The sequence below is a fragment of the Vidua macroura genome, chromosome 22 (genome assembly GCF_024509145.1).
Source record: "Vidua macroura isolate BioBank_ID:100142 chromosome 22, ASM2450914v1, whole genome shotgun sequence".
Classification (NCBI taxonomy): domain Eukaryota; kingdom Metazoa; phylum Chordata; class Aves; order Passeriformes; family Viduidae; genus Vidua; species Vidua macroura.
In genome coordinates, this window is record NC_071592.1 from 1,980,310 (window position 1) to 1,992,005 (window position 11,696).

Sequence of the window (11,696 nt, forward strand, 5' to 3'; positions counted from 1 at the left end):
GGAAAAATACCCATAAAACCTGGGACAAAAAGGGAAAAAGAAAAGACCAAAGATTATTAAAACATGAGGCAAAGCTTTGGAAGGAGGTGGATGAGTTATGCAAGTCATCATGAGAATAACATATAATATATATTTTTTTTTAATGAAATACTGAAAGATTATGAATTTTTATGTCTCCCTCAGACTAGAGAAAATACAAAAAAGAACTCTTTAGCTGTTCAGGGCATCAGAATCATAGGAGATGACCTAAATCCCATTGGAATTCACATCAACACTGCCACTTCTCAAAGTTAATTCACTTTGTGCAATGTAGCTCTCGGAGCTTAACACTTAAGGAAACCCCATAACACAAAAATAACCTTTTTTTTTTTTTTTTTTTTAACAAGAAACAAATGCAAAGGGTTCATTAAAAACATTCCCCAAAAATGCTGAGTACTTTACACTGGATCCTGCAGCGGTTTCACGTGGAAATCTCCCATTTCCCCCTACAGGAGACACGTGAGGGGCTGCTGGATCAGTTTTGGGTTTTGGGTTTAGCTTCTGTAAAAGTAGAATTGCTCCCTATGTAGCAAACAGGGAAGTTTCATAGAAACCAGCAAACTCGCAACCAGAAGTTCCAATTAAATGAGAGTAAGTCTGGGAAGAAATAATTAAAAAGAAAACTGATCCAGTTTGTAGTAATTTGACTGAATAACTTGGTTTTCTGGCAGTACAGGATCATTTCAGCTCCTTGTTGTGCTCCCACCTTGGTGCAAAAAATGATCCTTCAAAAGCTGTTGCTGTAGATTTCAGTTTTATAAAGGCAAAATCCTCTGTTAGATCTGTCAGAAAGGAGCTGATTTGAAACACTTTGTCCCAGACTTCACCTACAATCCACTGTGGGTGCGAAATTCTGATTGCATCAATAAAAAGCTTGACTTTTGTTAGGAAAACATGCTCAGCACGGCGTTTTATTTTGGAAGGACTTCACCGTGAGACTGCCTTAAAGTGTGACCACTCCAGCCTTGGCCAAATACTGCAGAAAATATTAAATATTTTTAATATTTAGGCTCTGAATTCCCAGAGCTCATGTTTAAAATGACTGAGATTTTCAGTCTATCTGAGCGCTGAATTTGGAGTGTAGAGCCTAATTTTAGACTGAAACCCTCAAGACTTGGCCCTGGATGGTTAAAATCTTTGTCTTGGGCTAAAAACCTGCATGAAAAATCATCAGAGCTTCAGACTGACCTCAGACCTGAGCAGAGAAGCACAAATTTGTGAGAAAATGAAAGATCTAATTCTTCCTGGAGCACCTAACACTGAATTCCTGGTGCAGCCTGCACTGAGGATTTCCCTCATTTATCCCTTTGCTCTTTAATTCTGGGTCAGGGTGAGATCTTTGCAGCAGCCAGTTCAAGATATAACATAACATAACATAACATATTCTATATTTAGAATATAGAATATATATTTTCTGTCCCCTGGTTGCTCTCCTGCAGCAGGTGGCCCATCGGATGCAGGTGATGAGAGCTCTCAGCATTTCCCTGGAAGGCAACAAAGCAGCAAATCTCAGCTCAATCCCAGGCGTTCCCGCTAAATGAGGGATTTATTCCCTCATTTTCTGGCTGGCTTTGGGGGAGGAAGGAGGTTTGCAAGGAAAATGAGGAAATCCAAAGGCTGGGATGAGGCACTGAGCACCTTTTGCATCAGCTCCACGCTGTGGAGGTTTGAACTGGACGATTTTGGGGATTTTTTTTTTTTTTTTTCCACCCCAAATGATTCAGTGGGATGGCAGGGCAGGGAGTGGATTGAGCCGCTCCATCTGAGTCACACAAAACTCCCCAGCTGCCTGGACTCAACTTCCTGCCACAAAATACCTTTGAGGAGGACATCAAGGAGGTCTGAGGATGACAAGGAGCCAAGTTCAGGTAGGATATCTGCAGCTGGGGGAGCGGGGATTCCTCTGGGAGCATCCAGCAGGCTGCAGCTCTGTACAGGTGAAGAGACCAGAATGTTCAATTTCCAGCTGAACTGGACTGAAATGTTTTTTTTTTTTTCTCTGCTGGGTTCTGGGAGAACCTCAGAGACTTGAAATGGGGCTTTAAGTTTGTATTTCTAATTGAAATCTTATTATATTATTACATTTATTGCATGTACTCTGGTGGGAACTCTTATCTGACAGAGGCAAAAAAGACCCTGGAAAAAACAAAAGAGCTGTAACTTTTTTTTTTTTTTTTCTGTTTTTAAGCACTGAATATTTGCTTAATCCTGGAAAATAATCCTGGAATTAGACATTGCCTCTGTAAAGCAGCCATAGTTACCTCCCGAGGAACATCCTGTGCCTGGGGTTTATGAGTCTGAAGCAAACACATGAGCTCTGTGTTCTCCTCGAGTTTTGGGCAGGGAGTGGAGGTTTGACATGAATTCAGAACCTGCAGGTGACAGCAAATCCTGGGGTTGCACAAGGACAGGAACACTTAAGCCAGGGTAGAGACCTGCTGTGGCTGGTGCTCACCTGCAGCTGGGGCTTTGCTCCCATCTGTAGCAGGCAGAGAATTCCCTCCAGGATTTGGGCTTTCCGGAGCCTCAGGAACCTCCCCGTGCCCGTGTCCCTGGCAGTGCTCTGGCATTCTGTCACCAGCACAGTGTGGGCAAGAGCAGCACAGTGCAGGGGTGTCAAACCTGCGTGGAACACCCGTGGGAAAGTCAAAGCCAGTGCCTGGAGCAAGTCTGTTCTTAGAGATTTGGGATCTAAACCCAGCCCTGTGCAGCTCAGCTGTCCCTCCTACCACAGTGGTCAGGCAGATCCACGTCCACACGCACCCCGTTGTTCTTGCAGCTTTTCAGGACCTGAAATGAAGAATATCCAGGTGATTCCTGACCTTTGGCAGTGCCAAAAATACCCTTCCCCCCCCCCCCCCCCCGCCCCCCAAACCCCGCTGTAACCACATCAGAGCAGAGCTATATGGAAAACCCCGAGTTATTTCAAGCACCAGAACGTGCACGAGTTGCTTTTGCTCAACAAAACCACCCAATTTACCTCCAGAACTCTCAGATATCCGTTCTCTGCACACAGGTGGAGGGGAGTTTTCCCAGAGCTGTCCTGCTCGTTGACGTTGGCTCCCAGGGAGATCAGGTCGCTCACCATCAGGTGCTGGTTCTTTTCTGCAGCAAGATGTAAAGCAGTCTGAGAAGGGAAGAAGGGCACAAAGTTGCAGTGAAAGGCAAAAATAGTTTTAAAACAACAACATTTTCTTAGATGCCGAAGTGGGGAGTTGGGATTTTGGGGCTCTGTTCCCACTTGTGCTCCATCACTCCCTCCCCATTCCCATTTTCCCTTCTTCTCCAGGACAGCAGAAGGATTCTTGGTGCTTGGCTGGGTGTGAAAGAGGATGGCAGGGTGATAAAAAGTGACTTTTTTTTTTTTTTTCCTTGGCAAATCAGCCTCCTACCCTTTTCTCTGCATCCTTCTCGTCGATCTTGTTGAGGGATGCAAATCTCTGGGCCAGGGCAAAAGTCAGAGCCCTCCTTCCCTGGGCAACAGCCTTGTGCAGCAGCCTGGAAGAGAACTCAGTTGGGAACAATCAGAAGAGAAAGGAGGGGCTGAAACACCCCAAAGGAGGGGCTGAAACACCCCAAAGGAGGGGCTGAAACACCCCAAAGGAACAGGGAGAGTGTATTTTAAAGCATAAAATACTAATGCAGGAAAATCCTGAAATCTGGGGATATTCAAGGGTTTATTGCTCTCTGTAGGAACAATGCAGTCGGTGATTTTGTCTGCCAGGATTTCTTGCTCCTCCCCTCTTGCTCTCATCCCATTCCTCTCCAGGAGCTGATCCTTGCTGCCTGCAATCCCTTTCTGTGCAGGGAAATGGGTGCAAGATCCCTAAAAGCTGAGGGAAGGGAAACACTCGCTCTTAAAAGGAGAAAAAATCCCATTTCCCAAAGAAAAAAATTCCCAAGAAAAATTTCCAAACTGGAACTGAGTCCTGTGGAGGAGGAGAGCTCAATTTCCTCTGTGTGCTCAGTCTCACTCAACAACTGAAAGAGCACAGTTTTCAAAAATATAGTACCATTTACAAAATTCACTTTCTACTGAATTTCATCCCAAAAAGACTCTTTGATTTTTTTTTTTTTTTTTTGTGAATTTGGGTGTGTCTTCCTTTCCTCAGGGAGGAAAATTTAATGCAGGCATTGATTGTACTTATTTACTTGTTCTTCTTGTAGCAAAATATCCTTAAACATGGCTGAGCAACTCTGACACTTCTTGCTGTATTTGGGGTTTTTTGGGGTGGTTTTTTGTTTGGTTGGTTTCGTCTGGTTTGGGGTTTTTGGGGTGTTTTTTTAAATGGATTTTTGGCCTTTTTTTCGCCATTCAGTAGAACTCAGAATGATTTGATTTAGTTTGTACTCCTGCCTTTGAGTGCTCTTTTGAGTGTACAATCTTTATGAAAGTGAGTTTAGGAGCAAGGAAATTTTTGCTTGTGAATTAACATGGGAGTGGAAATCTCTTAATTTCTTCACTGTGATCAATTTCATTCACACATGAGGAATTTTTGTGTATCATCTAAAAAATTGCAGGAAATACTTAGGTAGGTGGCTTTTTTGTTATTTGCTGAGTGACATAATTGCTGAGAAGTGAAATTTGATTTTATTCTTTGCACTGGAAATCATTATTCTGAATGGAACGTGGTTCTTCAGGGAAGAGGCCAATGCTGTGCTTGGTTTTCCCTGTGTGGGGTTATCAATATTTTAAATTTGGCACAGGAATTTATCTCTTTCTTTCTCCCCAAGATAATTCATAAATCATGCCATGCTTTCTGTCAATCTGATTTGATTCCAGCTATCCCAATCTACCTAAACTGCATGGAGCCTAATTAGATAATTTAATTTTTTCCTTATAAATAGCTATTTTGTCCCCATTCCAGGGCAATACTGGTTTTTACTGGGATCAGGAAAAGCTTTGTTTTCCTTTCATTTCCAGCAGAACAGCCACTCCCAGTTCTTTGGGAATCTGTGCTCCAGTTTGTGTTTTTGGGTAATCCTCCCATCCATTTTTATGAGCAGTTAAAATACAAATAATTACTCTGAGAGTGTCTGCAGCATGGAAAATATCTTTTTTGCATATCTTTTTTTTTTTTTCCCCAGTACTTATTTTGCTTGATTTTAATTTTCTCGTGAATCCCTACACCTACATTCATCCTTAAATATTTTAACACCCTGAGTTTATCCTGATATCAGCTGTAGCTCAGGAACATTACTGAAAATACTGAGTATTTCTGGTTTTTAATATCTGCCTAAAATTCTGTGTACTGAGTCAAGTTTGAGCTTCCCCTTGAGCAGAGAAGCTTTAGATCAGAGGTCAGGGCAAAGTGATGCCCCCAGGGGACAGAAATCCACGTATTTCGACAGAAAAATCGAGGACCTGTTGCCATTTTCATCAGGAGCCAGCAGTTTCTCCTCTGGGATGTTCCTCAGCGAATTTTCCTCCCTGCGCAGCTGGAACTGGAAGAAGGAGAGGGCAGAGAGGTCCTGCCTGGTGAAGGAATTTGGGGTCAGCCTCAAATGTCCCTCCACATCTGGAGAGCCCCTGGGAGCTTCCAGCAACATCTCTGCCAGGCTGGGGAGTGCAGGCGTGTCCTGGGGTGGAGAGTTCCTCAGGAAACATCCCTGGGGTGCAGAATTCCTCGGGAAACCTTCCTGGGGTGGAGAATTCCTCAGGAGACCTTCCTGGGGTGGAGAATTCCTCAGAAAAACTTCCTGGGGTGCAGAATTCCCCAAGAAACCTTCCTGGGATGGAGAATTCCTCAGAAAACCTTCGTGGGATGGAGAATTCCTCAGGAAACATCCCTGGGATGGAGAGTTCCTCAGGAAACCTTCCTGGGGTGCAGAATTCCTCGAGAATCCTTCCTGTGATGGAGAATCCCTCAGGAAACATTCCTGGGGTGCAGAATTCCTTGAGAATCCTTCCTGTGGTGGAGAATTCCTCAGGAGACATTCCTGGGGTGCAGAATTCCTCGAGAAACCTTCCCGGGAGCTCGGGCGAGCATCCTGCACCCACCAGCTGCTCCCTTTCTCGCCCGTCCTGGAGAAGATTCCGGGCGAGCCGGACCTTTGGGCGCTTTCCTGCTGCCCACGGAAGGCAGGCTCTGGCTCTCCCCGCGGGACTGGGTGGAAATCTCTCAGGCAGGGCTCGGGGTGAAGCTCTGCTGGGCCATGCTGCCTCCCCTGCAGGCCCCCAGCTGCCTCCTTGCTCCCCGCGCTTTCCCACCGGCAGCTTCGCGGCTCCGCGGAGAATCCCTGCCAGAACCCGTCTGGCACGGGATGCCGAGGCTCCTCCCTGAGCTGGCTCTCGTTCAGATCCTCCTGCAGCACCTCCACCAGGATGTCGAGGTCCTCCAAGCCTTTGGGGGTTTGCCCAGCGCTCTGCTTGCTCTGAAACAGCAACAGGAGCCGGGCAGGGAGGAAGAAAGGGGAGGGAAGCAGACATGAAGTGTCCTGTCCTCCCTGGGTGATAGAACAGGAATTCTGCCCCAGGAGCCTGGCACAGCGGGGTTCAAGGTGTTCTGCATACCTGTCTAAGCTGTTTCTCTGTATAAGGGTGAGATCTCCTCTTCTCTGCTGGAGAAAAAAAAAGGGAGGAAAACGTTCAGAGCTGAGGAGAGGCACACACAGAGCAGAGATTCCCATCAGTCCTGCCCCAGATAAGCCAGGCAGGGTGGTGATGCACAGCTGGCCTGCTGGAGTGGAAGGGAGCCAGCAGGGACCACTGACCATGGCTCAGGAGAGCTCTGGCTCTTTGGGTACCTCACAGTGATGATCCTACTAGAAAAGGAGGCTCTGTTACCAAGTGAGGCGTTTCCAAACCTGTTTTTCCTGAGGATCCTTTGGCTACCATCTTCACTGAAGAGGATTCCTGGGGAGACAAAACCACCCAGCTTCAATGTGAGAGGCTTACACGGAGGAGAAGATGAAACAGTGCCAAATATTGTAACATGAACAGAGTGAAATTGCCTCCTGTGCTATGGGTTTTGCTCAGCAGGGGCTGCAGATGGGGAGATTTCCCCGAGTGGGTAATTCATGGCAGCTTTATAAAGATCTTTACAGCAGCCTGGGAGTTTTTGGGCTGTTTTTGCAGGTTCTGGAGCGATATTTTTACTGTTTATTGGGCCATTTTTGCCTTGATTGAATGATGTACAGCATCCATGAGTTCCTGCTGTCACTGCCTTGGAACTGTCCCTAGCCCAGCCCTCATTCTGTTTGAAATTTGATTTATTTCTCCACTTTTAAAAGCATTGATTTGGTGGCTGGAAGAGGCAGCAGCTGCAGGTGTGACCCCTCCAGAACACTCCGTGGGCTGTGGCTGTGTCCCCCAGGATGCTGCAGCCCTGGCAGGAACCTTCCCAACCCTATCTCTTAATTTCTTCATTGAGATCAATTTCATTCACGCATGAGGATTTTTTGTGTATAATTTTAAAAAAATTGCAGGAAATACTTAGGTAGGTGGCTTGTTTGTTATTTGCTGAGTTACATAATAGCTGAAAAGTGAAGTTTGATTTTATTCTTTGCACTGGAAATCATTATTCTGAATGGAACGTGGTTCTTCAGGGAAGAGGCCAATGCTGTGCTTGGTTTTCCCTGTGTGGGGTTACCAATATTTTAAATTTGGCACAGGAATTTATCTCTTTTCTCCCCAAGATAATTCATAAATCATGCCATGCTTTCTGTCAATCTGATCTGGGATTTCTCACCTTGCCAGGAGCTGGGTCCAAGCCTTTGGAAAGTCGGATTTTCCTCAGCAATTCCCGCACTGGCATCTTCACTCTCACACCCATGTAGCGCTTCTGAGGGGGATCAGAGCTAAGTTCAGAGTCTGGAAAAGTCACAACACGATGCTGAAAGTAACAGAATTGTCTGAGCTGTTGGAGAAGGGTGGGAGGATGAGGTCAGCCTGGGGAACGGGCTCTGATTCCCGTGTTCATCATCACTCATGGGAAATTCCCACATTTCCCTGCTTGTTCCTTGGCTCTGCTCAATAATTCCTTTAATGAACTCCTCCTCAGTTTTCCAGCGTGCCACAGAGCGTGGATTTGCTTTTGGGGAATGTGTCAGCAGTGTTTAGGTCTCTGCCCCTCTTACACTCTGATTTTCCTGTGTTGTGGTAAATCTGCCTTTGCAGTTTCCTGTCCTGTGGTTTGTTGAATTGTTATCAGTGCAGCAACGAGGAGCAGAATTTGTTCAAAATTAAGATAGGGATGCTCTGTCCAGTGGCTTCCCCCCCCCGTGGCTCTCAGTGTGTTTGGAGGTTTTTGTGTGTTTCAAAGCAAAACAATGATTTTCTGCACTGAAATGGAACAGTTATTTGAGAATATACCTCGTTGTCCAAACAGGCTCTCTCTTTGTCAAAACAAGCTGCTCTGTGATTGTTTGTGTTAGGTCTCCTTGCATCTGGTGCCTGCATCCCCAAACTTGAAAGACTTGCCCAGATTAGGAGCTTAAATCCACTGGCTTTTGAAATACCTTTTATGTAACTCTGGCATTCACGTCCTTGCCTTGTGTGTCCCCCTGCTTGGAATAACCTTTATCTAAAATGCATTCAGTAACAGATATTACCATGAAAAATTACGGATTTAACGCATCAGGTCAGGATTTTCCCAGTAAAATACACCATGGAGAAAGCCACAGCTCCACGGGAAGCAGAGCGTGGGATCCTGAGAGCAGGGAGAAGCTTTCTGTTCCCACTGCAGCTCGTGGAATAAAAACAGCTCTTGTGATCAAACACAGTTCAGGATTAAACAACGCAACAGCCTGAAATGAAAAAGGTGCTGTTAAATAAAACATGAGGTGCCAGAACCGATATTCCTGACCAAAACCCGCGTGTGGGATCTGGCTGGGCTCTGTGGAGGGGAACCGGGGGAGCTCAGCAGATGGGAATGGTGCAGCTCCCGGGATGCCAGAGAGGAGCAATCCTGGCAGGGGAACCAGCCCCACAAGATGTGGTTTCTTGTTGCGTGATTTTGTTTCCCTTCCCTGCTCCAGGCAACGAGAGCTGACACCCCTCCAGCAAGAGGGAGGCGAATCCCGAGCAGCAAATGGTGCCTTTGGAATGGAGATGGGGCTGTTGTTTTGTGCTGCGATTTCTGGCACTTCTCAGTGTTTAACCTACCACTGAATAATCAAAACACTGAGACCTCGAAAAGCAGAGTTTGTTTCTCAGACTGTTCTAGAAATTATTCCTTTCTTCATAAATTGGTGTTTTGACAAGGAATTATTTACTGTTTGAAGAGTATTTTAAAGGTTTCTTTGAAAAGGTTTATAACTAGCCAGTGAGATTGCTAACATGTTGTTATCTGGGAAGGGTTTCCAGTGATAGAGCAGATATATCCTGGGAACTGAAGCACTCTGCAAAGGCAATGATTCACCAAACTGACTTTGCTGCGACTTTGAAATGTTAATAACTCCGAAGGTCACATCTATCACCTCGCTGTTAGTTCAGAACCAAACTTGCAATTCAGAATGCAAATGAGCAGCAAAGCGCTGGAGATGGGCAGAAATGACGGAAAATTGGGCATCCTTTGGAAACCGGGGCAATTTCTGAGCTCAGCAGCAGAACACGGCAAAATCCAGCCAAGCCTGAGCAGGGGAATGTGCTGAACACCTCTGGGATTGCTGAGCTTGGTTCGTGCTGCTCAGAGCCCCAGGTCACTGCGCTTCATCAGCTGCTGCAAGAAGCACAAACTAGGAAATGGGAATAAAGATTTTTTTTTTTTCTCTTACCAGCAGGAGCAGGCATCCCTGGAGGGTTGCATGGAGGAGGAGGCTGGTAGATCTTGGGACTCGCAACGTTCAGCTCAGTTAATCCAGAGTCTGGAAGAGATGGGCTCTGCTGGAAGCAGCTCTTGGGACTGGCAGTTTCTCCAGGCAGTGGAGATCCCTGGCCTGGGCTGTAGCCACAGATTTCACTTTCACTCATGTTTTGGTTGACCAGCAGCTCAGGACTCATGCAGACTGTTTGCAGCATCTCCACGGTGTGTGTGCAGAAAAAGGTGAAAGAGAAGAGCAGAGGAAAAAAACCCTGTTCAGTTGTGTTCAAATAAAAAAAAAAAATTAAAAATCAATCCAGTATCACATGGAGACCATGGCAATGTAATTAATCCTCCAGTGTAATTAGCTGAGTCCAGCTTCCCTCTTGTCTTTGGAGCAGCAAGTTCCAGCAGGGGAGGAATAAAACCAGCCTTGGAATCCCAGCAGACACTGGAAGCAGCTTTTGAGAGTTTCTTGGCTGCAGTTCTGCTTTGCTCTTTATACTCAGGTATGGTTTGGAGGATGGCAGCCTGGGAAGGCTCCACCCTCTTTCCTTACAACCCTGAGCAGCTGATGAGGAAATGAGTTTTCCTAAGAAAAAGCTTAACTTCAAGTTGAAAAAAACCCCCTTTTCTCCTGCTGTGTGAAACAGACAAAAAAAAAAATTCTGATTTACTGGAAAGGGAAAAGCAACCTCTCACTTAGGGTTGTGCAAGTGAGTAAAGTAGTAGGAGATCCTTAATTAAATGTTTTGGGAATTCTCAAAGTGCTTTTCATCTGGGATGGGGTGAGTTTTGTTCTCCGTAGCTGGTGCAGTGCTGGGTTTTGGATTTAGCAGGAGAATGCTTTTGATACCAAACTGATGCTGCAGTGCTTGCTCAGTTGTGCTTCCCTCAAATCAAGGAATTTTCCCAGGCAGGAGGTGCAGAAGAAGCCGTGAGGGAGCAGGGCCAGGCCAGCTGACCACGGCCAAAGGGACATCCCATCCCGTAGGAAATCGTGCCCAGTATTTGAACTGGGGGGTTGAGGCACCAGTGCAGGGCAGCAGCTGGTGGGAGACCTTGTGTTTATTGTTTGAATTGGGGTTTATTTATCTCTCTCCCCAGCCCCCTCTCATTTCATTCCATTATTTCATTTGTTAAACTGTTCTTATCTCAGCCATGACTTTTTTTACCTGCTCACAGCTCTCTCTCCCTCCCACCAGGGAGAGGGGTGAGCTGGTGACTGTGGGGTATTTGGTGCCACAGGGGTTAACCATGAAAAACGGGGACACTTCTTACAGGAAATCGATTTCCTTGTCACCAGATCTCAGTATCAGATCCCAGCTCCATTCCCATGTCCCTGGGAAATGTATTTCACCTTGTGGGCTGGGCCATTTACAACTGAACAAGCAGATATTTCTCTTAAGTACCTAGATTGAAGAAAGGATTACGATGTTATCAGCTGCATCTTCTTCCCTGGCTGTGGCCTGGAAAGCATTCCAGATTTAATCCCAAACAATATCACCTCTGCCATCAGCCTGGGCAGAGAGCAGCCAGACTTTCTGGGGCAGATTTAAAAGAGCAACATCACATTTGTGTTATAATTTAAACTGGGCAGTGACTCCTCTCCCTGGTCTGAGCAATCCCATCTCCTGCTTTCTCTGCACTGGCTCAGGGATGTTGAAAGGATTATTCAGGTATTGATCAAAGGAGATTTGATGCTTGTAGAACAAGCAGGGAATCGGGAGCTGATCTGCATTGCAGTGGCTCTTCCCTGGCTCCCTGCCCCACAGATTATTGCTGTCTTTAATTAATGGAGCTGGGAACAGGGATGGATAAGGGAGAGGCATGGCTGGAGCCAGGCTTCACCTTCCAAGGCTTCCTCTGTTATCCCTGTGAAATCCCAGGGCTCTGCAGCTCAGGGATTAAAGG

The 11,696-nt window shown here is 46.1% G+C and overlaps 1 protein-coding gene across 1 annotated transcript; it reads right to left on the reverse strand.

Moving 5' to 3' along the window:
• Window positions 1-1,453: 1,453 nt before the first annotated feature.
• LOC128818108 (uncharacterized) lies at window positions 1,454-10,055 on the reverse strand. Its single transcript, XM_053997165.1, has 14 exons — window positions 9,757-10,055; window positions 7,731-7,852; window positions 6,847-6,895; window positions 6,554-6,600; window positions 6,006-6,414; window positions 5,766-5,945; window positions 5,405-5,705; window positions 3,432-3,537; window positions 3,020-3,166; window positions 2,769-2,829; window positions 2,495-2,661; window positions 2,301-2,411; window positions 1,857-1,968; window positions 1,454-1,523 (listed from the first exon to the last, which is right to left on the reverse strand). Exons 1-14 carry the CDS (start codon window positions 9,998-10,000, stop codon window positions 1,513-1,515), a joined length of 2,067 nt encoding a protein of 688 aa, XP_053853140.1. The 5' UTR covers window positions 10,001-10,055; the 3' UTR covers window positions 1,454-1,512.
• Between the last annotated feature and the right edge of the window lie 1,641 nt (window positions 10,056-11,696).